The 27,950-nt window shown below is 43.1% G+C and overlaps 5 protein-coding genes across 5 annotated transcripts; all 5 read left to right on the top strand.

The window, feature by feature from the left end:
• Positions 1–2,331: 2,331 nt before the first annotated feature.
• Positions 2,332–8,564, top strand: si:ch73-233f7.1 (uncharacterized protein LOC100537710 homolog). Its single transcript, XM_068326052.1, has 4 exons — positions 2,332–4,857; positions 7,351–7,409; positions 7,575–7,702; positions 8,012–8,564. Exons 1-4 carry the CDS (start codon positions 2,332–2,334, stop codon positions 8,356–8,358), a joined length of 3,060 nt encoding a protein of 1,019 aa, XP_068182153.1. The 3' UTR covers positions 8,359–8,564.
• Positions 8,565–11,435: 2,871 nt separating this feature from the next.
• pcdhb (protocadherin b) lies at positions 11,436–18,545 on the top strand. The gene is made up of 4 exons (XM_068326464.1): positions 11,436–11,446; positions 11,626–11,687; positions 15,447–17,779; positions 18,513–18,545. Exons 1-4 carry the CDS (start codon positions 11,436–11,438, stop codon positions 18,543–18,545), a joined length of 2,439 nt encoding a protein of 812 aa, XP_068182565.1.
• Positions 18,546–18,705: 160 nt separating this feature from the next.
• LOC137603223 (protocadherin alpha-C2-like) lies at positions 18,706–21,317 on the top strand. Its single transcript, XM_068326462.1, has 2 exons — positions 18,706–21,090; positions 21,255–21,317. Exons 1-2 carry the CDS (start codon positions 18,706–18,708, stop codon positions 21,315–21,317), a joined length of 2,448 nt encoding a protein of 815 aa, XP_068182563.1.
• A 540-nt stretch (positions 21,318–21,857) lies between these two features.
• LOC137603222 (protocadherin alpha-C2-like) lies at positions 21,858–24,555 on the top strand. Its single transcript, XM_068326461.1, has 2 exons — positions 21,858–24,248; positions 24,496–24,555. Exons 1-2 carry the CDS (start codon positions 21,858–21,860, stop codon positions 24,553–24,555), a joined length of 2,451 nt encoding a protein of 816 aa, XP_068182562.1.
• A 619-nt stretch (positions 24,556–25,174) lies between these two features.
• Positions 25,175–27,872, top strand: LOC137603221 (protocadherin alpha-C2-like). Its single transcript, XM_068326460.1, has 2 exons — positions 25,175–27,565; positions 27,813–27,872. The coding sequence occupies exons 1-2, from the start codon at positions 25,175–25,177 to the stop codon at positions 27,870–27,872; spliced, it is 2,451 nt and encodes an 816-aa protein (XP_068182561.1).
• Positions 27,873–27,950: the final 78 nt, after the last annotated feature.

Here is a 27,950-nt window from a genome sequence, read left to right as displayed (position 1 = left end):
TTTTTTTTTCTTTTCCAGAAATATAATCATTTCTGGAGAAGCTTAACCATCTGCTTGAGGTTAAATCTGCAAGCAGATTGTGTTTCCTACTTATTTAAACCTGGGGATTTTTTTTTTTTTTACTTTATTCCTGAAAAGGGGGTGGTGTATTTGCAAACTGCTTTTTGGAAATATCGTGCTCAGCTTGGGGGCAGTTATTATGTCCAGGTTCAGTGATGATTGCTATCTTTCCCTGGAAATGGAGTCGAGATATTGCATGATACAAACGTTTCACCCACCTCCCTGGATTCCTTAAGTCAGTTTTGTCTAAGTTTAAAGAGAAATCTCCCTAGTAACCGCTGTTTACAAATGTAAGTAGTCCCACCAGCCTCACTTGATTTTCCTCAAGTGAAAAGAGTCAAACAACATCAGACATCAATGTCGCGTGGTGTCCATAATTATCCTGACAAAGGACCAGACATCAACCCAATTTCCAGCAAAGTATGCAGCCCACGGATTTCCAGGGCAGTTTGACAGACAATGTTGCTTCTTGTGTGAAATAAAATGTTCCTCTTGGGAAATAGAAATATTTGTTTCTTGCTTCTTCTCCTCACATCTACTGCTACTACTTAACAACCCATATGTTGCTCTGGGGTTGAAGCTGTGTCGTCAGTCTTAGGCAGAGACTTTCAGATTCCAACACATCATTTTAAATTAAAATGCAACTCGTGTCTGTCTAGACACGAACCCGACTTCACAAAGACGTCCTTTAATTTCTCCCTTACTTTCTCCTCTCCCCTCTCTAAGGTTCAGTGACTGTCTAACTCAACAGGATTAGCAGGGAAAAGATTAGATGTGAACAAACATGCGCCACAGTCGAAAGGATCTGGAGACGTCCTCTTTGTCCTATCATAACTATAATGCTGAGTGTTTCATCTGCCAGTCAAAATTTAACCCGGGAAAACAACCATCGGGATTCAAACTGGCCTTTTCTGTTATTCCCAAACCCTCAGCTCATCACCTATGGGATATTTATCAAATCCCTCTGTAATACCTGATTAGAGCCAAGTGTGATTGAGGCTTTATGACATTGCTTTTATGTTGATTATGATAATATGTGTTCAGGACGACTTCAACGAATTAAACCAGTGTAATGCGCATTTGTATGAGTTGATCACCCGTACATGATTACCACTGCAATCACTTTAAGCACCGAACTGCAGCTCTCACTTATTTGAATGTTGATTAAAAATGAGTGTCCTGACCCATTAAACATTATTTTTAAATCCCAATGCTGTTTATGATGATGGATATATGAGGTGTGTTTTTTTTCAGTGTGTTCATCTCCGAATGACTTTCATTAAGATGATTAATAAAATTCCGGGAGAATACCAATCACTGGCCCATTTCAAACATGTAACAGTGGAGCCTCATGCTATAATTTATCAAGTATCATATGAGGGCTGGGATTAGACATTTCATCTCTTGTTTACTTCCCACCAGCTAGTTAGAACTGAAGGATCCTCTTAGATTAGAAGTGAGGTGACTTCAAACCCTAAACAGAAGTCTAGTTTCTTCCGATTCAACCTTCAAGGATTAGCAAGACCTGAATTAATGAGAATCTACATCGACATATAACAATGTCAGCTTCCAGTACATGACAAATCCTTCAAGATCCTCATCTGTTCATCCTAGAAAATAACACCCACAACACAATTTGTCCCCTAATCCAAATCTGGCTCCGATGTCTACTGTCAACTTTACGCCTTCTCCTCTCTTCTCTTTAATGGGTCAAAGGAACAGACATGAGGACGTGAAAGGGTTAAACGTCTTCAGTAATTAGAGTCGGCGTCCTCCAATACGGAGCTGAGCGAGTCTACCCCCCCTTCCCCCCCCCCCCTCTCTCTCTCTCTCTCTCTCTCTCTCTCTCTCTCTCTCTCTCTCTCTCTCTCCGCACACACACACACACACACACACACACACACACACACACACACACACACACACACACACACACACACACACACACACACACACACACACACATACACAAGCGCGCCTCCCCATCAGTTCCTCCGAGTGTCTTACACTCTGGAAAATCAAAGCTCCAGCTCCCCTCGTTCACACACCGGCGTTGGGCGCGGAGCGCATTAGAGAGGAGAATAGGTGCTTTCACTTTCCCCTGCTTTCATCTCCTGTCTCCTTAGCTTAGCTGTCCAATAAAGTTAACTATAGATCTTTTCTCATCTGGGACAGAGTCTAATTTCAGCTTTAATTATTTTTAGCAGCACTGCACACTCAATTTTATAACCCAAACGATGTCTGGCTGAGGACTTTACGCGCGCCTCTAACATGGATCACAGACTTCACAGATGCAGTTGGGTACCGGTGACTGGATTGGTTATATGTCTGCTTCTGTGTGCGTGCGTAGTGGACCTAGTTCTTGCACAAATTCGGTATTCCATTCCCGAAGAGCTGGAGCATGGAGCTTTTGTAGGCAACATCGCTGAAGATCTGGGCTTGGATGTTGCAAAACTGTCAGCTCGTCGGTTTCGTATAGTCTCCGGAGCTAAGAGGCAGTATTTAGAAGTGAACTTGGAGAATGGTATTCTCTTCGTCAACGAGAAAATAGACAGAGAGGAGCTGTGCGAACGAAGCCCGAGTTGCTTTTTACACCTTCAAGTGGTGATTGAAAACCCATTAGAACTGTACAGAGTGGAAGTGGAAATCTTAGATGTGAATGACAATTCCCCTAGTTTTCCATGGAGCGAGTTTAATCTTGACATCACAGAGTCGGCTGCGCCTGGTTCCCGTTTCCCGTTAGAGAGCGCGCAGGATCAGGACGTGGGCACCAACTCCCTGCGCTCCTACCAGCTAAGCGCAAACGCGCACTTCATACTGAATATCCAGACGCGTAATGATGGAAGCAAGTTTGCTGAGCTTGTGCTGGATACCCCATTGGACCGGGAACAGCAGAAAAAACACGAGATGGTTCTGACTGCCTATGATGGGGGGTCTCCGGAACGCTCTGGAACAGCGCTGATAACTATTACGGTGTTGGACGCCAACGATAACGTGCCCGTGTTCGACCGCTCAGTTTACCGCGCAAGCCTGGTGGAAAACGCACCGAGGGGAACGCTGGTGGTGAAGCTGAACGCCACAGACCTGGACGAGGGCTCCAACGGGGAGGTGACCTATGCGTTTAGTGGGCACGCACCCCTCAAGGTGCGTGAACTGTTCAACGTGGACCCGTATATGGGTGAAATCAGAGTGAAAGGCGTTGTGGACTATGAGAAAGCCAGTGTGTATGAGCTGTACGTGCAGGCGAAAGACCGCGGACAGTCGGCTGTGGCAGTCCACAGTAAAGTGCTGGTAGACATCCTGGATGTGAACGACAACGCGCCCGAAGTCATCCTCACATCTGTCTCCACTCCCGTCCAGGAAGACGCACCACCAGGCACGGTGATCGCGGTCATCAGCGTCATGGATCGGGACTCAGGAGAAAACGGGAACGTTGACTGCCAAATTCCCAGCAACGTCCCGTTTCAGCTCCATTCATCGTTTAAAAACTACTACACTTTGGTTACAAGCGAATTTCTGGACCGAGAAGCTGTATCTGAATACAACATCACCCTCACAGCCCGAGATTTGGGCTCTCCTTCCCTCTCCACACGGAAAACCATCCTCGTTCAAGTGTCTGACATTAATGACAACCCCCCGCGTTTCTCCCAACCTTCATACACAGTTTATGTGACCGAGAATAATGCCCCGGGCGCTTCCATTTGTTCTGTATCTGCATTCGACCCCGATACTAACCAGAACGCGTATCTGTCTTATTCTATTCTTGAGGGTCAGATTCAGGGCATGCCCGTGTCCACTTATGTCTCAATCAACTCTGACAACGGCAACATTTACGCACTACGCTCTTTTGATTATGAGCAACTTAGAAACTTTCAGATTCTGGTTCAGGCGCAAGACGCTGGCTTCCCACCTCTGGCCAGTAATGTCACAGTCAACGTCTTTGTCCTGGACCAGAACGACAATCCACCTGTCGTCGTATCCCCGCTTCCAAGAAACGGCTCCGCGGCCACGGAGGTGGTTCCGCGGTCAGTGGACGCGGGGTATCTGGTTACCAAGATTACAGCGTTAGACGCGGATGCAGGGCAGAATTCGCGGCTGTCCTATCAGGTGTTACAGGCTACAGATCCCGGACTGTTCAGTGTGGCTCTGTACACGGGAGAAATAAGGACAATTCGCAGATTAGTGGAAAAAGACGCAACAAGACAGAGAATGGTAATATTAGTGAAGGACAACGGGCAGCCGCCGCTCTCCGCCACCGTTTCCATTGTCCTTACGGTGGTGGAAAGCGTCCCCGAGTCTCTGTCAGATTTCGGAGACCTCACACTCAGCCCACAGCCCCCCTCAAACCTCGCTCTATACTTGATCGTGTCACTGAGTACAATATCTTTAATATTCCTGGTGGCAATTATCATCCTGGCTGCTATCAAGTGTTACAAGGACAGGGAGACTCTCAGCGGATACAACCTCCCCCCGTTCGCCTGCTGCTGCTGCGATGGATTTCAGTCCGAGCCCCCACCCCCGGAGGTGTTCAAAAAATCCAACCTCAACCTGCAGATTTCATCTGCGGCCAAAGTGCCGACGAACTGTATGGAGGTGAATGGAAACAGTAGTCTCTCACAGTCATATTGTTATAAAGTGTGTCTGACTCCAGAATCAGCCAAAAGTGACTTTATGTTTCTGAAGCCGTGCAGCCCCGGTAGCACACCGAGGAACAACGAGGCGAAGAGCGCAGAAAACTCGTGGAACGCGCAAAGCCGGAGCGCATCTGTGAACAACGGAGCAACTACTCCCAACGAGGTACAGTTCATTCAGCATCAAGTAAACGTAGAGTTTATATGTCATTCTGTTTTTTCAATCATAAACATCTCATCTCTGGATTAAATAAAGAAGCAGGACGTGACACTCTTCCCTTGAAGGTCAAATCAAACATGCCAGACAGAGTCAAACTCTGCTTTTCCTCTGCGCTCAGTCTGACGCTGCACATCATTTTGTCTCGATTAGTTTTTCTAATTATGGCACCGATTTCTCCTAATTGTGTAGCCTATCATAATGTTTGGCACCCTGGAAATGAAATGAGACGTTGGCGAGATTAAATTTTAATTGACACGCTGATGAAATCGTGAAACCCCCCCATTCTGAGAGGAGCATTTTCTGTGGCACGTATCGGGGTCTTTATATCTGCGTACAGAGCGAAGTGAGATATCAATTACTGTGTGAGAGGAAGCGGAGATTCGAGGCGATTAGTGTCTGCTCCATTCTTAATCAAAAGAAAAGAAGAGAAAAGACATGACACGTGGAAAAGCTTCACCCAATTGATAGTTTTTAATTGTGTTTGACATATAAGATGAATTTCTCCACATATTTATGCAAAAAAAGGGGGGATACACACCTGCCTCCAGTAAATCATATGGAGTTTGAAACGTCAAGGTTACACGTGTGAGGGACAAGGTGAACGGCAGCAGCGTGAATTTATTTACCTTGGGTTTAGACAGTTGTTCGACCATTTGGGTATACAACACGCCTTCTTGTTCTCCATCCAATAAAATAGGACAGACAACCTCACAACAATGCCTCAAGGGCAAAAACACGGCCGAACCATTACACTACACACAATGTGGCGTATATTCGCAAGAGGGGGGGGGGGCTGTCCGTTGTGGATGAAAAATGGCAAATAGTCGGTTTTGGGGAGAAGGTGGAGGACACCAAAGAGGGGAGGGGGCAAAAGGGAGAAGGAGGGGGTGCAAGGACAATGTTGGACTGACGTGGGCCGCTTTTAGATCGGCAATAGTCTTGTCCTCTGTTTGCAAAGAGAGAGAGGGAGAGAGAGAGAGAGAGAGAGAGAGAGAGAGAGAGAGAGAGAGAGAGAGAGAGAGAGAGAGAGAGAGGAGAGAGAGAGAGAGAGAGAGAGAGAGAGAGAGAGAGAGAGAGAGAGAGAGATGCTGAGGAGGGGGGGTGTAATAGAAGAAGGAGAAAGGATGGGGACAAGGATAAAGGAGAATTCACGGTGGCATGATGTCTATACCAGTGTATTGTAACTCGTATAGACGGGCCAGCAGACCGTAAATATGTGCCCACTGCTCATTGCCGCCTTCTTGCCCCCCCCCCCGCCCCCGCCCCCGAATCGCCGAGGGACAAAGACTCGGAGCCATGATACCCGACTCCACCAGACAGACTGAGAAATGTCAGCTCGGTCATCGGCACAGACACCTCTGGCCACAAGAGGGATTTCGAGGTCACGATGATTGTTCCGCCTGCAGCTCTGCTCCTTCAGGAGAAAGTGTCCTTTCTGTCTTTTAATTGGTCCCCCTCTTATAATTCACCCGGTGACGCCCCCCCCCCACCCCCACCGGGCGCATCCACGTGAGTCCGTCCCGAGGTCGTCAGTGACACATTAAATTTCAAAGGCAAATCACAATGAAACTATCTGAGCATCACAAGTACACGGGCCCGGAGTGTACGTTGATGAATTGAAGGTGAAAAGAAAGATTAAACGCACATCCAAGCGTGTAAGACAAGGAGGACAGGTGCGTAAAAACGTGCCTGCGCGCTTTGCCGGTGTGGATCACAGCTGCAAGCGCCGCAAACTTTTCAAGGCTTTCAGTGAGACTTTTAATTAAAAACCTTGCTCGAGGAGCGGCAAGCAAATATTAATGTAGAATGATGCATAAAATCTACAAAACAATGACGTGGGTAATTTTCTTAATTTCCTCCCTGGTACGGTTTCCTTTGAAGATTAAGATCATGTTTCGTTTCATCCCGGTAGGGATCTAATTGGTTTTGCGCGCAAGTTGACGAGGGGTGTATTTTGAATACCGATTCTAATAATACACTAACGTCACATTCTCCTCACTAACGACTTTAAGTGAGTTAATAGAGCGTGCAATCCATACTATGAGACTCGGAATAAACACCAATCGCGAACTCCCCCCTCCCCCCCCGGCCTCCCGCTGTGCCACAGAGGATAAAAGCAAAAACTAAGTGACAGGCGAATAGTAGCTGAAGGCAACGGCGTCTCTGCTCTTTAAAAAATGTGTGCTGCCATATATCCACAGGGCGGCAGCCGCGATCCACGGGAAACAAAATCATATCTCTACATCAGGACGGAGATAAAGATAGAACTCTGCTCGCATAATTTATGAATGACCTCAGGACTGGAATCAAAACCGGTTTGATTGGAAATTGTTTGGAAGCAAAAATAAGTTTGAACGGTAACATTACATTGTTATACTCATGAGATTTCCTATTTTTTTAACGATTCAATTTTTTTCTTCTTCTTCTTTTTCCCTACAGTTGAAGGCACCAAACACCGACTGGACCCTCACTAAAAATCACAACTCCTCTATTAAAAGGTACCGATTTTGACCTGTGAACACATTGTTTCTTAGTCATTAATGAGGGCGGATATGAAGAAAAGCTGAGACGTATAGAGTATGCTGTGAAAAATATATATTTCACTCGTAGAAACTGAACGAGTGAAATATATCGTTTATGACAGACCGGTGTGTTGTTTGCAGTTATAACTCCATCAACATGGATGGCACGCTCATGCGGAAGGCCATGCATGCAGACCCAGAAAATTACGTCACCTCCATGGGACCTGGGCAGTATTGGACCTGGGGTACTCACATGAAAGGAATGAAAGGTGAGAGAGAGAGACACTGGGAGGCAAACAGCTTCCATAATGATGACACTCATTTTGGATTACTAGTTTATGTGGATGCAATGTAAAAAGAGTGAAGTGCACGTCTCATATCCACGTGAGATAGTCTTACCTCAACTCCACTATCCTCGAGCTTTATATTCATACACTACATACACATCATGTTCTATGCTTCTATTTTTGTTTCATGCCCTCGATTTTAGTCTAGATAGCTCAAAGATGAAATCTAAATGCAAATTATCACATTAAACGGTTGCATCTTCTTTTTTTCTTATCCATGTCCTATTCCAGATTACAAAATGTCTCCTTCACCCAGTGTGGTCCCCTCTCGCCCATGGACTCCTCGGTGCACACCTCCACCTCAACAACAGCAGCCATCAATGGCCTCCCACCCCCACCCGCACCCGCACCCACACCCCCATCCACACCCTCACCCCCATCCACACCCACCACCTGACTATCACCACAACGTGTATATCCCCGGGACGCCATCAGGCTTTTGCACCCTGAGGCCAGCAGCCCAGCGGAGTGAGCTGGACGTCCACAATTCCTTCTCCACCTTTGGCAAGAGGCGACGTCTCCAGATGTCACCCCAGGGAGAGGCTGCGATCATAAATAATGACCTGTTCAATGACTAACTTGTCCATAATTGCTTGGATAGTTGATTGAATGAATGATGTTTTCAGATGAATATGGAGGCGGAAGTCATTCAGTAGTGAATTGACCAACATATGACTTACAAATGATAGGACTGTGAAAAAAAAAAGACCAGAGGACAAACAGTTCACTGAGAAATAATGAATCAACAAGCCTTTGGATGTGGAAAGAAAGTTAGTCGTGGTGATAATTTATGTGACATACCACTGTAACAAGGCCATTGTATGTGTCCGCCTATTATTATTATTATTATTATTATTATTATTATTATTATTATTATTATTATTATTATTATTATTATTATTATTATTATTATTATTATTATTATTATTATTTAGACAATCAAACCTGAGCAGCAATTCCATCCAAATTTTTTTGAAAAAACATTAGTGGACAATATTTTTGCACATCCTTGAATTTATATTTTGGATTTTATGAACAATATCTTCTTTTTGTATGTTTGTTTGCTAACAGAGCTTGTGTGAATAAGACCTATAGTGTGATAATGTATATGCAAGCTGCATCAAGATGCACACAGCTGTAAAGACGGGGATTATCCCCACACATGTACTGTAGACATTTATGAAAATAAAGTATTTTTTCCATATGGTCTTTGAAGTATCTTAAATGCTGCTGTAATTGATCCAAAGCCAATTCCAACCCAACACACATGCATGCATGCACTCAAACACACACACACACACACACACACACACACACACACACACACACACACACACACACACACACACACACACACACACACACACACACACACACACACACACACACACACACACACACACACACGACATGATGCTACAAGCACAAAGCGTTTAAGTTTCTGAGATCAATGCTTAATTAGCTTCAGTCAAGTCTTTCGGGATGGAAAAGTTCCACAGCTCCTCTTTAGAAGGATGGAAAGCTTTTCGCCTTGGTAAGCTGTTTTCCACGGTAAGGAATAAACATGGTAAAATGCTAACATATGCTAATTTGACTGCTTGCATTTCCATTTGCCCGCAGAGAATAGTGGGGTTCATTAACCGAACAAAGAGAACCTCCTCACTCAAAATACCACTTTAATTAAGACCACAAGCACGAATACAAGTGTTAATGGAAGGAGCGCCCGGCTCCAAATGTCACACCTGGATGTGAGCTCAGAGGCCTGAAACTTCTCTCTCTCTGCCCTTTTACGTCTTACTTCCCAGGGAATTAGTTCCTACCATCAACAGATGAGATTTGGCCACCGGCCAGAAATGAATAGGATAATTGGGTCGTTCTATGGCTTAGATTGAAAATAATTCCATTAATAAGGAAATGTGTGTCCACAGAGAGCATGGTGGGTAAGGTGATCCACAGACAGGGCTGAGGGAACAGCTGCTTTTAGGTCAGCATGGCTCACTTTTATATGAGCGAGGAATAGAACTTGTTCCTGTTATGGTAATGGGGGATTTTTCTTACTGCTTCAAGAACGATAAGTCTGGGGGAAAAAGAACTTTTTTTAGGCTCTGAGGTTAGTGAAATTGTAATAAATTTACATTGTTCTATTTTTTTTTTTAAATTAAAGCCATTGTGGATACAATTTGGACCATGTGTGGTATTTTGTATTCATTAGACATGGTGGTCATTTGCACCAGGAGCTGTCCGTTACCGTGGTGCTGGAATTGTTCTTGACAGTGGCTCGTTCTCCGTCAGTTGCAATGTCACCAGTTATCCACCAGAGGGTGCATTCGGCTTTATAACCTGTGCGACATGCTTTCTTCCAACAACAACATTGAGAACAATAACTCAGCAATCTTGTTCTGAATCCATTTGAAGAAGAAGAAGAATTTTGATTTTTTGCAAAAACACTTTAATCACATTCAAACATTTTACAATTTTTCATTAGTGCTTCAAACACACTAAAAACCAATAAATAAAAGGAAATACAATTTAAAAATTAGTGCATTACATCAGGAAGTTTGTGTGGTACACTCAAAATATATGGTCATATTTGTTTTCATTGTTAGGGATTAATTTTTACATATTATTTTATTGATTTGTCAGCACTTTATTTTCGCCAATTCTAATTTATGAAACATTTTTATATTAATGTCTGTCCTCCCAGATATTAATTTCGTCTTTATTTTAAGACAAAGTAACTCATGTAACAGGGAAACAGGAGGGCGGAACCTAAGTGCAGGTCGCGTTGCACCCAGGTGACTCTAGGTGACGGACCTCGGCCCCTCTCCTCAGAACATACTGGAGATGCAACAAGGGTGGTTCGTCTCTCTCATTCCTGTGACTGTTTTCCTGTGTTTTCAGGTTAGTACATTGTGACAACCACAAAATGACTACCTTCTAAGAGATAATTATTTTTAGCATTATTGACATGCTTTGGTGGCGTTTCTCAACGTATAAAAGTAAGTTTGATGTTAGCTAGAAAACTCCGCCTAGCAAGCAAAGCCGCTTGGCGGGAGTTTCGGAAAATGGCGCCTACCTGTTAAATATTAGGCAGAGCTCATTTGCATATGTGCACATTGCGTGGCAAGATTTTAGTTGTTTTCCTTCTTTTGGCCCTGCACACCTGACAAACATTGTAGATAGAGCGTTTCTGTTGGGATATGATTAAATTAATATTGTAGGATCTTTGTTTACTATGGTGCATTATGGAAATTACTTGAACAAGTAGATGCATATATTTTTGAATGGCTATTTTCTGTTTATAAAAAGCACTATTAGTTTCATGTGCCTTTCCGGAATAAATAGTTACAGTATGAAGGGTGAAACTGCATTTTCGTCAGTTTTAAAGTTGTTAGTTTTACTGTATATTAGTCCATTAACATTCCCTATGCAATGAGTTTACTGTTTTAGATTATACCAGAGCACTACATATCATAGTAGCCATGATAATAGCATAGATGCCGAAAATATGCTTTTGGGACACAAGTAATATACCGTCTGAATCCCCCTGATTCATGTTTATTTATTTTTGGCTTATTTTGAGTTTTATGGGGAAAATCTTAAACTGACTGTGATGTGAGATGGAGCGGAATACACTGTGTCCTGGAGTTTAAGCATGGACATACAGTATGAGAGCCACACAATGGACATTGAGACATGAACTTTATTGTATTAGGGAGAGATTAGGGACATGAATGTTTATCGTAATGTTGTGAATAATTGTGAAATAAAAAGAGAACATACTGGAGATGCAACAAGGGTGGTTCGTCTCTCTCATTCCTGTGACTGTTTTCCTGTGTTTTCAGGGTGCGAGGCGTACAGAACCGCCATTCATTTGTTATTACGTCCCTCAGTATTTGGGACCGGTAACATTTGCAAAAGTGAGTTGATCATCAATTAAAGTGCATAGGACATTTTTGTGACACCAGATGTTCCTAAAGTTATTTAGGTCTTTTGTCATTTTATAGAAACCAAATTCTAGTTTTAAGCAACATCTGATGTTACAGCAAAAAACAGTAGCTGCTTCTTGAACGGTATTGTTTTCAATTCTCCTCTTCCTGGTCACATAAAACATTAATAAATATACTTTTAACCAATTTAAAATGGAGACTATTAGCCATCAATCATATTTAACGATTTAAGTTATAACCTTAAGCTGTGAGTAATAAGTTATAATAGTGTTAAAAAGTACTATCGAATAGATACATTTAACTGAGTGAACATAAAGTGACATCTCCCTCCAATATGTGCTCAAATTAAATAGCTTGAGTAAACTAATAGTTGAGTGCAACAATTAATCTTGTTTTAACGTCAAATCCTACAAGGATGCTCTTGGCCCATTTATATAATTCCAATAAAAAAAACCCAACAACACATGTGAGGTGAGGAACCAGATCTAAGCAGAATAGTTGGAGTTAAGTGTCCCTGTTAGAAGAGTCCCTGTTAGAATGCAGGGCTCAGTTTATAAGAAAGTGGTGAGGTCAGCCATGATGTACAGACTAGAGACAGTGCTGCTGAAAAGAAGACAGGAAGTGGGGCTGGAGATGGAGGAAATGAAGATTTTGAATTTCTCTCTAGGGGTGATCAGGATGGATAAAATCAGAAATGAGTTCATCAGAGGAACAGCCAAGGTGAAACGTTTTGGAGACAAAGTTAGAGAAAGTTGACTTCGATGATTTGGTCACGGCCAGATGAGAGATTGTGAGTATATTATTAAAAGGGTGTTGAGGATGGAGCTACCAGGCAAGAGGGTAAGCATACGACCAAAGAAAAGCTGGATGGATGTAGTGAGAGAAGCCAAGAGGGCAGTTGCTCTTATAGAGGAGGATGCAGAAGATATGGAAAAGGATGACACTCTGTGGCGAAAAATAAGATGAAATAATACTTGACATAGTAATTAATTATTGAACATATTCAATTGGTTTTCTCAGAATTCTATCGTAGTGTCAGACGAATATTAAACTAAATAAACCAGTAAAAATGAATGTGCCTATGATAACAATGCTGAATTTGTCCACTAGAGGGCGCCGTTGTGCAAGAATCTACACACATTTGTTCTTATTTCACTGTGACGTGGAGCTGGAACTTTAAAATTAAACAATTTTAAACACTTGCCACAGAATTGGAAAAAAGTATGTCAGTATGTCTTTGCTTTCTTGGTAGTTCAGAAAAATGTTATGTGACTTCAGTTTTCAGTCCTCAGCAGTGTAGCAGTCTGGATATTAAAATACAACCTTATTTTTTTCCTTACAAATAAAATATTTTACTCATGGCTCTTTTCTGTCTTTGTGACTCAAATCTCAGAACACAAGGAAATGAGGTGAGGGAGGATATCTTCCACCTAGAGAAAGAAACCAAATATACAAAACACTCATATCATCTAAACTATTCCTGTTTTTTCATCATCCATCACATCAGTGTACAAAAACACCCTACAAAATAAATGACATGATCAAAAATACTTAGTCCTGAAAACACAAGAGTTCCTCTTAATGACCTCTTCAGTGGAACAGTGAAAGTTCCTCTTAATGTTGCTTTTAGTAAAGATTAATTCCTGTCACCCATTGCAGGGCTAGATTGGCCACATATATATATATATATATATATATATATATATATATATATAATTTTATTTTATTTTTTTACAGGGCTTTTTTTATTTAAACTATTTTTTATTGTAGATTCTTACCAAAGGTATCAAATCTATGAATGAACAAATTTGAAATTATCTCTATAAAGAGATTTTATATTCCAAGTTTTTCAAAACAGCCACCCTTTACTTTGATTCCTACTTTGAACACCCTTGGCCTTCTCTCCAGAAGCTTTAAGATAAAGTCCCCTGAAATGGTTTTCTAACAGTCTTGAAGGAGTTCCCACAGGTGCTGAACACTTGTTGGTTCTTTGGCGTCACTCTACAGTTCATCTCATCCCAAACAATCTTGATTGGTTTAGATCAGGCGACTGTGGAGGCCAGGTCTTCTGCCGCAGCACTCCATCACTCTCCTTCAAACAGGTCATTGTCCTGTTAAAATATTAAATTGTGCTCTAATTATAAGAGCAAACTGGATGATGGCATTTTGCTACATGATGCAGAAGTAGCTCGGTGTGCCTTCAATTTTGAAAAGCAACATACATATACACGCGCGCACACACACACACACACCATGCATATAGGGAATCCTGCACAAAGCAACCATCCGTTGACCTTTTCTGCCTCACACAAAGACAGTGGGTGGAACCAAAGACCTAAAAATTGGCCTTATCAGTACAAAGCTCAGATTTCCACTGGTCTAATGTCCATTCATTGTGCTTCTTGATGCAAATAAATCTCTTCTGCTTTTTGCTTTTCCTTACTCATGATTTCTTAGCAGCTATTTAACCATGAAGGCCTGATTCACACAATATACTCTGAACAGCTGACATAGAAATGTGTCTGTGGCATATATGTGTGTTCTAATCTGAAATGTAGTTATCTTTTGATTTCTGAGGCTCTGACTCAGATGAATTTTTCCTCAGCAGTAGAGGTAACCCTTGGTCTTCAGTTCCTGAGCCAATCCTCATGTGAGCCAGTTTGTAGTCGCGCTTGATGGCTTTTGCAACAGACATTTTCTGGCCCGACTGACCTTCAGTTCTTAAAGTAATGATGGACTGCCATTTCCTTTCAATTAGCTGATTGGCTTTTCTCATAATATGTGTATTATAATAGTTTTCAAATGGAGCTGTCAACTGACCTCTACACAACACTATTGATGTACTCAAGAAAATAAAATAAAATTTAAAAAAAATTATTAAAAGAAAAAGAAGGTAAGAAAATCCACAAATGAACTATGACAAGGACACCTGTGACCTGAAAACCATTTCAGGTGATGACCTCATGAAGATCATTGAGAGAAGGCCAAAGATTTACAAAGCTAATATCAAAGCAGAGTAGCTATTGAGGAATCTAAAATATAAAACTTTTTTAGAGTTCTTTCACATGTTTTTGTTTGCTACATAATTCTATAAATGGCGCTTTATAGTCTTAATGTCTTCAGTTTGTATCTAAAATGAAGAAGGTAGTCATCAATTGCAGCCACGTTTAACAGCTACACGACTCTGTAATCATCTCATTCTACATTCACGTGGCATCGGATTTATTAGCTTCCATGGTCATTCACATCGTTTTCACCAATTTTGGTTTAAAAATGAAATTGTCATAGACATGCAAGTTGCATCAAAAGTCCTCCTATGTACCATAATTTATTATGTCTTCAAAAGAGCAGAATTGATACTTTTACACAATATTCACAATCATAAATCTGTATTGTTATTGTTCCTTGATCACAAAGCAACAAACAGCGGCTGCACTGTGTACAACTGTGTCTCTGTCAAATGGTGTCACTGTTGCCCATGAAGAAAAATACTTCTCTCCTCCTTTCATGACACACCCATTCATAAATGGTGCAGGACACATCTTGGAGGAGGATGAGATTTTTATTCATGTGTTAATAACACAACCTAGCAGATATTATAAGACCTTTTACACATTAAAACATCACGCTTTTAAAATCTGGGGAATTTTTTTTTCTTCCTGCTGACGAAAGGATGTATTTTTGGGCCACTGTCTTTGTCTTGTGTGCAACGCCCGGCGCTTTGTCTGTGACGCGGTACTCCATAGCCGAGGAGATGGAGAGAGGATCTGTTGTGGCCAATCTGGCTGCAGATTTGGGACTTGAGCCTGGAGGTTTGACTCAACGCGAGGTAAAACTTGATATTTTCCATAATAAAAAATATCTAGACGTGAACAAAAAGACAGGGGAGTTGTTTATCGTGGAAAAGATGGACAGGGAATATCTCTGTTCGAAATTAACGTCCTGTTTTCTAAAGCTTGATGTGATCATAGAAAGCCCGTTGCGTATCTTCAACATTGAACTAGGGATAACAGACATAAATGACAACGCTCCACATTTTCGTCGGGACAGAGTAGAGCTCGACGTCTCAGAATCTGCAACGCCGGGGGAGAGATTCTCCCTGCCGAACGCTGCGGATCCAGATGTTGGCATGAACACAATTAAAACATATAAGCTCAGTGTCAGTGAACATTTCACGATCGAAATTCAGACGGGCAGCGACGGAACTCAGTACGTTGATTTAGTGTTGACCAAATCTTTAGACAGAGAGGAGAATGCTGTTCATAATTTAGTGCTCACCGCTGTGGACGGCGGGGTCCCTGAACGCACCGGTACTGCCAATATTATTGTTAATGTGCAAGACACTAATGACAATCCTCCTCGGTTTGACAGGCAGATTTACACGATTAATATGACAGAGAATTCTCCCATCGGCACCTTAGTGATGAAGCTCAACGCTACAGATATTGACGATGGTCTCAATGCAGAAATAATGTACTCCTTCACCCTTTATACTTCCGAAAAAACACAAGATGTATTTGCACTGCATCCCAATACAGGGGAGGTAACGGTGAAAGGAACTATTGATTATGAAGATATGAAATTTTATGAAATGCACATCGAGGCAAGAGACAAAGGGGCTCATCCCTTACTGGGGCAATGTAAAGTAATTATCCATGTAATCGATATGAATGACAATTACCCGCACATTACCATACAATCTGTTAAAAACACGTTCGATGAGAACATCCCAGTTGGAAGTGTCATTGCTCTGATAGGCATAGGCGACAGGGATACGGGTCAGAACGGAAACGTGAGTTTATCGACAAACGGGAACCTGCCTTTCATTCTTAACCAATCGTTAGAAAGACCCATGCATTACAAGCTAATAGTATCCGAACCTTTGGACCGTGAAACAATGCCAGAATATGACATCACACTGGTTGTAACTGACGCCGGGAAACCGCCTTTATCTGAAAATGAAACCATTCATTTGAATTTATTGGATGTTAATGATAATGCGCCACGGTTCCCTCAATCATTTTATACGATACGTGTGATGGAGAATAACGCTCCTGGGGCCTTGCTCAGTTCCCTCTCTGCCTTTGACCCCGACCTCCATGAAAACCAGTATCTAGTTTATTTCATCCTGGAAAAGGAGACAGCCAACACCTCCATGTCCATGCTGTTCTCCATCAATCCAGAGAACGGGAATCTTTACGCACTAAAAACCTTTGACTATGAGATCGAGAAGGAGTTTCTGTTCCACATCGAGGCCAGAGACTCTGGTTCTCCTCCACTCAGCAGCAACGTGACCGTCCACATCATTATTGTGGACCAGAATGACAACACCCCTGTTATTGTCTCCCCGTGGCGTGCGCATGGATCAGTGGTGGAGGAGAAGATCCCCAGATCCACTGACAAAGGCTCTCTGGTTGCCAAGGTGATAGCATTAGACGTGGACTCTGTGCACAACTCTCGGATTACCTACCAGTTTCTGCGGGTGCCTGACGCCACCTTGTTCAGTCTGGACCAATACAACGGAGAGATCCGGACTATGAGGATGTTCAGTTACAGAGATCCACGACATCTGCAACTGGTTGTTGTTGCCAAGGACAACGGCGAGCCTGCTCTCTCTGCTACAGTCACCATCAAGCTGTCCACAGTGGAGACTGCTGTGAAGGCCTACTCTGACATGACTGAGGTGCCTCTCCAATACGACATCTTTTCAGACCTGAACCTGTATCTGGTCATCGGTCTGGGCTCGGTGTCATTTCTCCTGCTGATCACCATATTGGTCACCATCGTGCTGAAGTGTCAGAAACCCAAGGCCAGCAAAGCAGCTCCTCCCTGCAGGAACAGTGTGATCAGTGAGAGGAACTCCACCATCGCAGATTCCACTCTGGTGTCCAACGATGCCTACTGGTACAGTCTGTTTCTGGCAGAGACCAGGAAAGGAAAGCTGGTGGTTAGACAGCCTGTGCCAAAGGGCTCCAGATACATCGTGTCCAGCATACCGAGAGGAACAGGACTGACAGACACCAGTGACTCAGCAGCTTCTACTCTGCAGGTGAGAGACCAACGATTTTTCCCAGTCACTTTTAATATGAAGTTATTTTCTTTTAATGTAGTTCATTTGAAGTCATTCAGCTTCAAATAGAAACGTCCTTGTATCATATTGTGAGGGTTACATGTCCGGTGCTTGATAACTCGAGAAAAATATAACCAGAAGGAAAGAGATCTGTTCTGGAAACAACGGTTCATCTTTCGGACCCGTCCGCAGCTCGTATACCAACGTCAACCTTATGTCAAATATTGTATTTTCCCTTTTTGTGTGTGTGTGAATCACATGCCTCGTAATTAACCAATGAGAAGACGAAAGAAGTTAGAATTAGGCAAATGTGTGGGAACACAGGAGGTAACGCCGGCAATTCTTTAAAAAAAAACATGCTGTTGTAGCTATTTTAATGTAAACAGAACGATAATGTTTGTAAGAATAACGCTGTGGAAGATGTGAACTTAACATTGAGCACAAACCTATGTATATCCAGGCAGTTATACGATTTTCATGGACATGAAATTTATGGCTTTATTTGGTATTGATACTGAGACTACAATCAGTAAAATGGACGGATATTGAATATAAATGATATTAAATGCAGTAAAAATTCTTTTATTCAATACAGTTGAAATAATTAGGCAAAACCTTAAGGATGGCGCTGTTTTCTCAGCAGAACACCAGCTCTGGGTCGCTGTGATTGTGAATCGTTGTCAGCAGCGCAGACTGTCTCACGTCCGGACAGCTCCTCGGTGCTGACACTGTCCTCAGAGAATGAAGATGCTAATCTGAAAGCAAAAACCCATAGATTTGCAGTTGTGTGATTTTATTTTATTTTTTGGGGCTCAGAAATACTGAATAATGCTCGGCATTGCTGGGATCGTAAATTTTATCATTTGATTGTGAACCGACGCACAACAATGAGGGCCGTGGTAACAATGGAGTCTTGGCAGAGGTACGTGCTGCTCGTGTTTCTTCTCTCGTTCTTCCGTCATGCTTCGTCTTCAATGACTCATTATTCAATACCAGAGGAAATGAAGGAAGGATCGGTTGTCGCTAACCTCGCTAACGATCTGGGTCTGGACGTCAAAACACTGAATCAGAGGAAGATGCGTCTTGACATCATCGCTAATAAGAAATATCTGGACGTGAACAAAGAGACTGGTGAGCTGTACATTGTTGAGAAAATTGACAGAGAATATATTTGTTCAGCGAAGTCATCATGTTTTCTGAGACTGGAGGTGATCCTGGAAAATCCTCTGAGAATTTTCAACATAGAACTAGAAATTTTGGACATGAATGACAACGCCCCACAATTTCGGAGAGACGCCATTCATTTAGACATCTCTGAAGCGACACCGAAAGGAGAGAGATTTTCTCTCAGCAACGCAGTTGATCCCGATGTTGGAAGTAATTCAGTCAGAACGTACCACCTGAGTGAAAGTGGATATTTTACTATTGAAGTTCAGACGGGAAGAGACGGGTCAAAATTTGCCGAACTGATCTTAACAAAGGCCTTAGACCGAGAGCAGCGCGCTGTTCATAATTTAATCCTCACTGCTGTAGATGGAGGCACACCTGCTCGTTCTGGCACTGCAAGTGTCATCGTTCACGTTTTAGACACGAATGATAACTCACCTACATTTGACAAAGAGATTTATAACATAAAAATACTGGAAAATTCTCCCACGGGCAGTCTTGTTATTGATCTGAACGCAACGGATTTAGATGAGGGGTCCAATTCAGAAATCACTTACTCATACAGTTTATATACATCAGAGAAAACTCAGGAAACATTTAATCTGAATCCCTCCAGTGGTGAAATTACTGTAAAAGGAATGTTAAATTATGAGGACAGTAGAATTTATGATATGGAAGTTATAGCAGTAGATAATGGAGCCAATAGTTTATCAGGACAATGTACAGTAAAAATTCTGGTTGATGACATGAATGACAACCACCCTGAATTATCAATCAAATCATTTCAGAGTCCAGTGGCTGAAAACATAAAACTAGACACAGTGATAGCTGTGGTTAGTGTCAGTGATAAAGACTCAGGAGACAATGGAGTGGTCGAGGTTCGTATTCCAGACAACATGCCTTTCAAACTGAGGGAGTCCCCTGATAACTGTTATGAATTAGTGGTGTCAGAGCCGTTAGACCGCGAGAAGGTTCAAGAATATGACATCACTTTCACTGTTACAGACAGAGGTTCTCCTCCTTTGTCTGACAATGAAACTATGACGTTAGAACTGCTGGATGTTAATGACAATGTTCCACAGTTCCCTCAGTCATTTTATACGATACGTGTGATGGAGAATAACGCTCCTGGGGCCTTGCTCAGTTCCCTCTCTGCCTTTGACCCTGACCTCCATGAAAACCAGTATCTAGTTTATTTCATCCTGGAAAAGGAGACAGCCAACACCTCCATGTCCATGCTGTTCTCAATCAATCCAGAGAACGGGAATCTTTACGCACTAAAAACTTTTGACTATGAGATCGAGAAGGAGTTTCTGTTCCACATCGAGGCCAGAGACTCTGGTTCTCCTCCACTCAGCAGCAACGTGACCGTCCACATCATTATTGTGGACCAGAATGACAACACACCTGTTATTGTCTCCCCGTGGCGTGCGCATGGATCAGTGGTGGAGGAGAAGATCCCCAGATCCACTGACAAAGGCTCTCTGGTTGCCAAGGTGATAGCATTAGACGTGGACTCTGTGCATAACTCTCGGATTACCTACCAGTTTCTGCGGGTGCCTGACGCCACCTTGTTCAGTCTGGACCAATACAACGGAGAGATCCGGACTATGAGGATGTTCAGTTACAGAGATCCACGACATCTGCAACTGGTTGTTGTTGCCAAGGACAACGGCGAGCCTGCTCTCTCTGCTACAGTCACCATCAAGCTGTCCACAGTGGAGACTGCTGTGAAGGCCTACTCTGACATGACTGAGGTGCCTCTCCAATACGACATCTTTTCAGACCTGAACCTGTATCTGGTCATCGGTCTGGGCTCGGTGTCATTTCTCCTGCTGATCACCATATTGGTCACCATCGTGCTGAAGTGTCAGAAACCCAAGGCCAGCAAAGCAGCTCCTCCCTGCAGGAACAGTGTGATCAGTGAGAGGAACTCCACCATCGCAGATTCCACTCTGGTGTCCAACGATGCCTACTGGTACAGTCTGTTTCTGGCAGAGACCAGGAAAGGAAAGCTGGTGGTTAGACAGCCTGTGCCAAAGGGCTCCAGATACATCGTGTCCAGCATACCGAGAGGAACAGGACTGACAGACACCAGTGACTCAGCAGCTTCTACTCTGCAGGTGAGAGACCAACGATATGTGTTATTGTTGTTGTTGCTGCTGCTTTTGCTATTTTATATTTTGTATTTACATATACTAATTTTAAAGTTTTTTATACACTGTATATTGTTTGGCATCCATTCATTATTTTGCGGACGAGATGACCGTTATCTTTTCGTCTACAGCCGCTTTTCCGCTGTGCGGGTCACGGGTGTTGCTTGAGCCAATCGCAGCTGGCTACGGGCTAGAGGCGGTCCGGACCAGTCATTGTCTGATATCATTCACCTACACCAATATAACGCGCTACTATCGTATGGTGAACGTAAGATTTGTCAATAAGGCGTAACACATGTATAAACAATGTAGATTATTTGAGGCAATTCAACTTCAAAATGATAGGTTGATCAAAAAAAAACAGAATACCGTCTTCATAATATTACAGTGATGAAAATGAACGGTTTTGAGGGATTCGTGAAATTAAATGCAGATGAGAAAGTTGTGGAAAATATGAAGGATGGCGCTGTTCTGTCAGGAAAAAGGCCAAGGAGTCATCGCCATAACAATGAGTCGTTGATAACAGTGCAGGCTGACTGCCGGACAGCTCAGCGGTGCTGAAAACAGACACCGAACACTCAGTGAGGCTATGAGAAGCCCAAATACCCTTGGATCGAAAGCGTGTGGATGTGTTCGGGATCAAAATCTTTGATCGATGTTCGACATTGCTGGGACCGTAAATTCTATCATTTGATACAGTAATCCGACGCACAACAATGAGGGCCGTGGTAACAATGGAGTCTTGGCAGAGGTACGTGCTGCTCGTGTTTCTTCTCTCGTTCTTCCGTCATGCTTCGACTTCAATGACTCATTATTCAATACCAGAGGAAATGAAGGAAGGATCGGTTGTCGCTAACCTCGCTAACGATCTGGGTCTGGACGTCAAAACACTGAATCAGAGGAAGATGCGTCTTGACATCATCGCTAATAAGAAATATCTGGACGTGAACAAAGAGACTGGTGAGCTGTACATTGTTGAGAAGATTGACAGAGAATATATTTGTAACTTCAAATTCTCGGCATCTTGTTTTCTCAAACTGGAGGTGATCCTGGAAAATCCTCTGAGAATTTTCAACATAGAACTAGAAATTTTGGACATGAATGACAACGCCCCACAATTTCGGAGAGACGCCATTCATTTAGACATCTCTGAAGCGACGCCGAAAGGAGAGAGATTTTCTCTCAGCAATGCAGTTGATCCCGATGTTGGAAGTAATTCAGTCAAAACGTATTTTCTGAGTGAAAGTGAATATTTTAATATTGAAGTTCAGACGGGAAGAGACGGCTCAAAATTTGCCGAACTGATCTTAACAAAGGCCTTAGACCGAGAGCAGCGCGCTGTTCATAATTTAATCCTCACTGCTGTAGATGGAGGCACACCTGCTCGTTCTGGCACTGCGAGTGTCATCGTTCACGTTTTAGACACGAATGATAATTCACCTACATTTGACAAAGAGATTTATAACATAAAAATACTGGAAAATTCTCCCACAGGGAGTCTTGTAATTCATCTGAACGCAACGGACTTAGATGAGGGGTCCAATTCAGAAATCACTTACTCATACAGTTTATATACATCAGAGAAAACGCAGGAAACATTTATTCTGAATCCCTCCAGTGGTGAAATTACTGTGAAAGGAATGTTAAATTATGAGGACTTTAGAATTTATGATATGGAAGTTATAGCAACAGATAATGGGGCTAATAGTTTATCAGGACAATGTACAGTAAAAATTCTGGTTGAAGACATGAATGACAACCACCCTGAATTATCAATCAAATCATTTCAGAGTCCAGTGGCTGAAAACATAAAGCTAGACACAGTGATAGCTGTGGTTAGTGTCAGTGATAAAGACTCAGGAGACAATGGAGTGGTCGATGTTCGTATTCCAGACAATATGCCTTTCAAACTCAGGGAGTCCCCTGATAACTGTTATGAATTAGTGGTGTCAGAGCCGTTAGACCGCGAGAAGGTTCCAGAATATGACATCACTTTCACTGTTACAGACAGAGGTTCTCCTCCTTTGTCTGACAATGAAACTATGATGTTAGAACTGCTGGATGTTAATGACAATGTTCCACAGTTCCCTCAGTCTTTTTATACGATACGTGTGATGGAGAATAACGCTCCTGGGGCCTTGCTCAGTTCCCTCTCTGCCTTTGACCCCGACCTCCATGAAAACCAGTATCTAGTTTATTTCATCCTGGAAAAGGAGACAGCCAACACCTCCATGTCCATGCTGTTCTCCATCAATCCAGAGAACGGGAATCTTTACGCACTAAAAACCTTTGACTATGAGATCGAGAAGGAGTTTCTGTTCCACATCGAGGCCAGAGACTCTGGTTCTCCTCCACTCAGCAGCAACGTGACCGTCCACATCATTATTGTGGACCAGAATGACAACACCCCGGTTATCGTCTCCCCGTGGCGTGCGCATGGATCAGTGGTGGAGGAGAAGATCCCCAGATCCACTGACAAAGGCTCTCTGGTTGCCAAGGTGATAGCGTTAGATGTGGACTCTGTGCACAACTCTCGGATTACCTACCAGTTTCTGCGGGTGCCTGACGCCACCTTGTTCAGTCTGGACCAATACAACGGAGAGATCCGGACTATGAGGATGTTCAGTTACAGAGATCCACGACATCTGCAACTGGTTGTGGTTGCCAAGGACAACGGCGAGCCTGCTCTCTCTGCTACAGTCACCATCAAGCTGTCCACAGTGGAGACTGCTGTGAAGGCCTACTCTGACATGACTGAGGTGCCTCTCCAATACGACATCTTTTCAGACCTGAACCTGTATCTGGTCATCGGTCTGGGCTCGGTGTCATTTCTCCTGCTGATCACCATATTGGTCACCATCGTGCTGAAGTGTCAGAAACCCAAGGCCAGCAAAGCAGCTCCTCCCTGCAGGAACAGTGTGATCAGTGAGAGGAACTCCACCATCGCAGATTCCACTCTGGTGTCCAACGATGCCTACTGGTACAGTCTGTTTCTGGCAGAGACCAGGAAAGGAAAGCTGGTGGTTAGACAGCCTGTGCCAAAGGGCTCCAGATACATCGTGTCCAGCATACCGAGAGGAACAGGACTGACAGACACAAGTGACTCAGCAGCTTCTACTCTGCAGGTGAGAGACCAACGATTTTGCGTTTACGCTCACCAATCTTTCAATCAAGTGATTTTTGTTTATTTTTTGTAGTTGATTATTTGAAGTCATTCAGCTTCAACGAGTGAACGTCCTAAAATAGTGTCATGAGTGTTACATGTCCTGTACCTGATAGACAATAACTATGCGGATGGACAGGGATATCTTCCTGAAACAACGGTTCAGTGTTCTGACACTTCCGAGCTTGACAGATGATTTTTTTTTTCAGTGTTGGCGGGAGAGGGTGGGCGTGGTGGTGGTGGTGGGGCTGGAACCGCATGTCTCATAATTAGCGATTGAAAAGATGAAACAAGTTAGATTTAGGTAAATGTGTGGGAACCCCAGATAGCGTCGGCAATTTTTTTAAAATGCTGTTGCAAGAATTTTAAAGTGTTAATGTAAATTATTGGACGGAAATACCCGTGGAAAGTGTGAACGTAACAATGTGCAAAAACGTAATTATACTAACTATTAAATGAAGTTTTTATGCACCTATATTTTGTAGACATTTGGGATCGACGCTACATGATTACACTAAGCAAAATGTACGAATAGTAAAAGTAAATGACGTCAAAAACAGTTCAAGGACTTCTCTCTTAAACATTTAGAATAATTAGGCAAGACGTAAAGGATGGCGCTGTTTTCTCAGCAGAACACCAGCTCTGGGTCGCTGAGATTGTGAATCGTTGTCAGCAGCGCAGACTGTCTCCCGTCCGGACAGCTCCTCGGTGCTGACACTGTCCTCAGACAATGCAGATGCTCGTTTGACAACCGAAAAACCGCATGGATTAAAAGTGTGTAATTTTTTTTGGGTTCAAGATCGTTAACGTTATGTCATAACATTTGTAAAATCGTAAATCCTCTTTTTAATGTGTTGAACCAACACAACAATGAGGGCCGTCGTAACAATGGAGTCTTGGCAGAGGTACGTGCTGCTCGTGTTTCTTCTCTCGTTCTTCCGTCATGCTTCGACTTCAATGACTCATTATTCAATACCAGAGGAAATGAAGGAAGGATCGGTTGTCGCTAACCTCGCTAACGATCTGGGTCTGGACGTCAAAACACTGAATCAGAGGAAGATGCGTCTTGACATCATCGCTAATAAGAAATATCTGGACGTGAACAAAGAGACTGGGGAGCTGTATATCGTTGAAAAAATCGACAGAGAATATATTTGTAACTTCAAGTCTTCAGCATCCTGTTTTCTCAAACTGGAGGTTATTCTGGAAAACCCAGTTCGGATATTTAATATCGAAGTTGAAATTTTGGACATGAATGACAACGCCCCGAGATTTCGGAGAGACGCCATTCATTTAGACATCTCTGAAGCGACACCGAAAGGAGAGAGATTTTCTCTCAGTAATGCAGTTGATTCTGATATTGGAAGTAATTCAGTCAAAACGTACCACCTGAGTGAAAGTGAATATTTTAATATTGAAGTTCAGACGGGAAGAGACGGCTCAAAATTTGCCGAACTGATCTTAACAAAGGCCTTAGACCGAGAGCAGCGCGCTGTTCATAATTTAATCCTCACTGCTGTAGATGGAGGCACACCTGCTCGTTCTGGCACTGCGAGTGTCATCGTTCGTGTTTTAGACACGAATGATAATTCACCTACATTTGACAAAGAGATTTATAACATAAAAATACTGGAAAATTCTCCCACGGGGAGCCTTGTTATTCATCTGAACGCAACGGACTTAGATGAGGGGTCCAATTCAGAAATCACTTATTCATACAGTTTATATACATCAGAGAAAACTCAGGAAACATTTAATCTGAATCCCTCCAGTGGTGAAATTACTGTGAAAGGAATGTTAAATTATGAGGACTTTAGGATTTATGATATGGAAGTTATAGCAGTAGATAATGGAGCCAATAGTTTATCAGGACAATGTACAGTAAAAATTCTGGTTGAAGACATGAATGACAACCACCCTGAATTATCAATCAAATCATTTCAGAGTCCAGTGGCTGAAAACATAAAACTAGACACAGTGATAGCTGTGGTTAGTGTCAGTGATAAAGACTCAGGAGACAATGGAGTGGTCGATGTTCGTATTCCAGACAATATGCCTTTCAAACTCAGGGAGTCCCCTGATAACTGTTATGAATTAGTGGTGTCAGAGCCGTTAGACCGCGAGAAGGTTCCAGAATATGACATCACTTTCACTGTTACAGACAGAGGTTCTCCTCCTTTGTCTGACAATGAAACTATGACGTTAGAACTGCTGGATGTTAATGACAATGTTCCACAGTTCCCTCAGTCTTTTTATACGATACGTGTGATGGAGAATAACGCTCCTGGGGCCTTGCTCAGTTCCCTCTCTGCCTTTGACCCTGACCTCCATGAAAACCAGTATCTAGTTTATTTCATCCTGGAAAAGGAGACAGCCAACACCTCCATGTCCATGCTGTTCTCCATCAATCCAGAGAACGGGAATCTTTACGCACTAAAAACCTTTGACTATGAGATCGAGAAGGAGTTTCTGTTCCACATCGAGGCCAGAGACTCTGGTTCTCCTCCACTCAGCAGCAACGTGACCGTCCACATCATTATTGTGGACCAGAATGACAACACCCCGGTTATCGTCTCCCCGTGGCGTGCGCATGGATCAGTGGTGGAGGAGAAGATCCCCAGATCCACTGACAAAGGCTCTCTGGTTGCCAAGGTGATAGCGTTAGATGTGGACTCTGTGCACAACTCTCGGATTACCTACCAGTTTCTGCGGGTGCCTGACGCCACCTTGTTCAGTCTGGACCAATACAACGGAGAGATCCGGACTATGAGGATGTTCAGTTACAGAGATCCACGACATCTGCAACTGGTTGTGGTTGCCAAGGACAACGGCGAGCCTGCTCTCTCTGCTACAGTCACCATCAAGCTGTCCACAGTGGAGACTGCTGTGAAGGCCTACTCTGACATGACTGAGGTGCCTCTCCAATACGACATCTTTTCAGACCTGAACCTGTATCTGGTCATCGGTCTGGGCTCGGTGTCATTTCTCCTGCTGATCACCATATTGGTCACCATCGTGCTGAAGTGTCAGAAACCCAAGGCCAGCAAAGCAGCTCCTCCCTGCAGGAACAGTGTGATCAGTGAGAGGAACTCCACCATCGCAGATTCCACTCTGGTGTCCAACGATGCCTACTGGTACAGTCTGTTTCTGGCAGAGACCAGGAAAGGAAAGCTGGTGGTTAGACAGCCTGTGCCAAAGGGCTCCAGATACATCGTGTCCAGCATACCGAGAGGAACAGGACTGACAGACACAAGTGACTCAGCAGCTTCTACTCTGCAGGTGAGAGACCAACGATTTTGCGTTTACGCTCACCAATCTTTCAATCAAGTGATTTTTGTTTATTTTTTGTAGTTGATTATTTGAAGTCATTCAGCTTCAACGAGTGAACGTCCTAAAATAGTGTCATGAGTGTTACATGTCCTGTACCTGATAGACAATAACTATGCGGATGGACAGGGATATCTTCCTGAAACAACGGTTCAGTGTTCTGACACTTCCGAGCTTGACAGATGATTTTTTTTTTCAGTGTTGGCGGGAGAGGGTGGGCGTGGTGGTGGTGGTGGGGCTGGAACCGCATGTCTCATAATTAGCGATTGAAAAGATGAAACAAGTTAGATTTAGGTAAATGTGTGGGAACCCCAGATAGCGTCGGCAATTTTTTTAA

Source organism: Antennarius striatus, chromosome 10 (assembly GCF_040054535.1).
Source record: "Antennarius striatus isolate MH-2024 chromosome 10, ASM4005453v1, whole genome shotgun sequence".
Lineage (NCBI taxonomy): Eukaryota > Metazoa > Chordata > Actinopteri > Lophiiformes > Antennariidae > Antennarius > Antennarius striatus.
The sequence above is the reverse complement of the archived record's forward strand: the minus strand, read 5'-3'. Positions and strand labels throughout refer to the sequence as shown.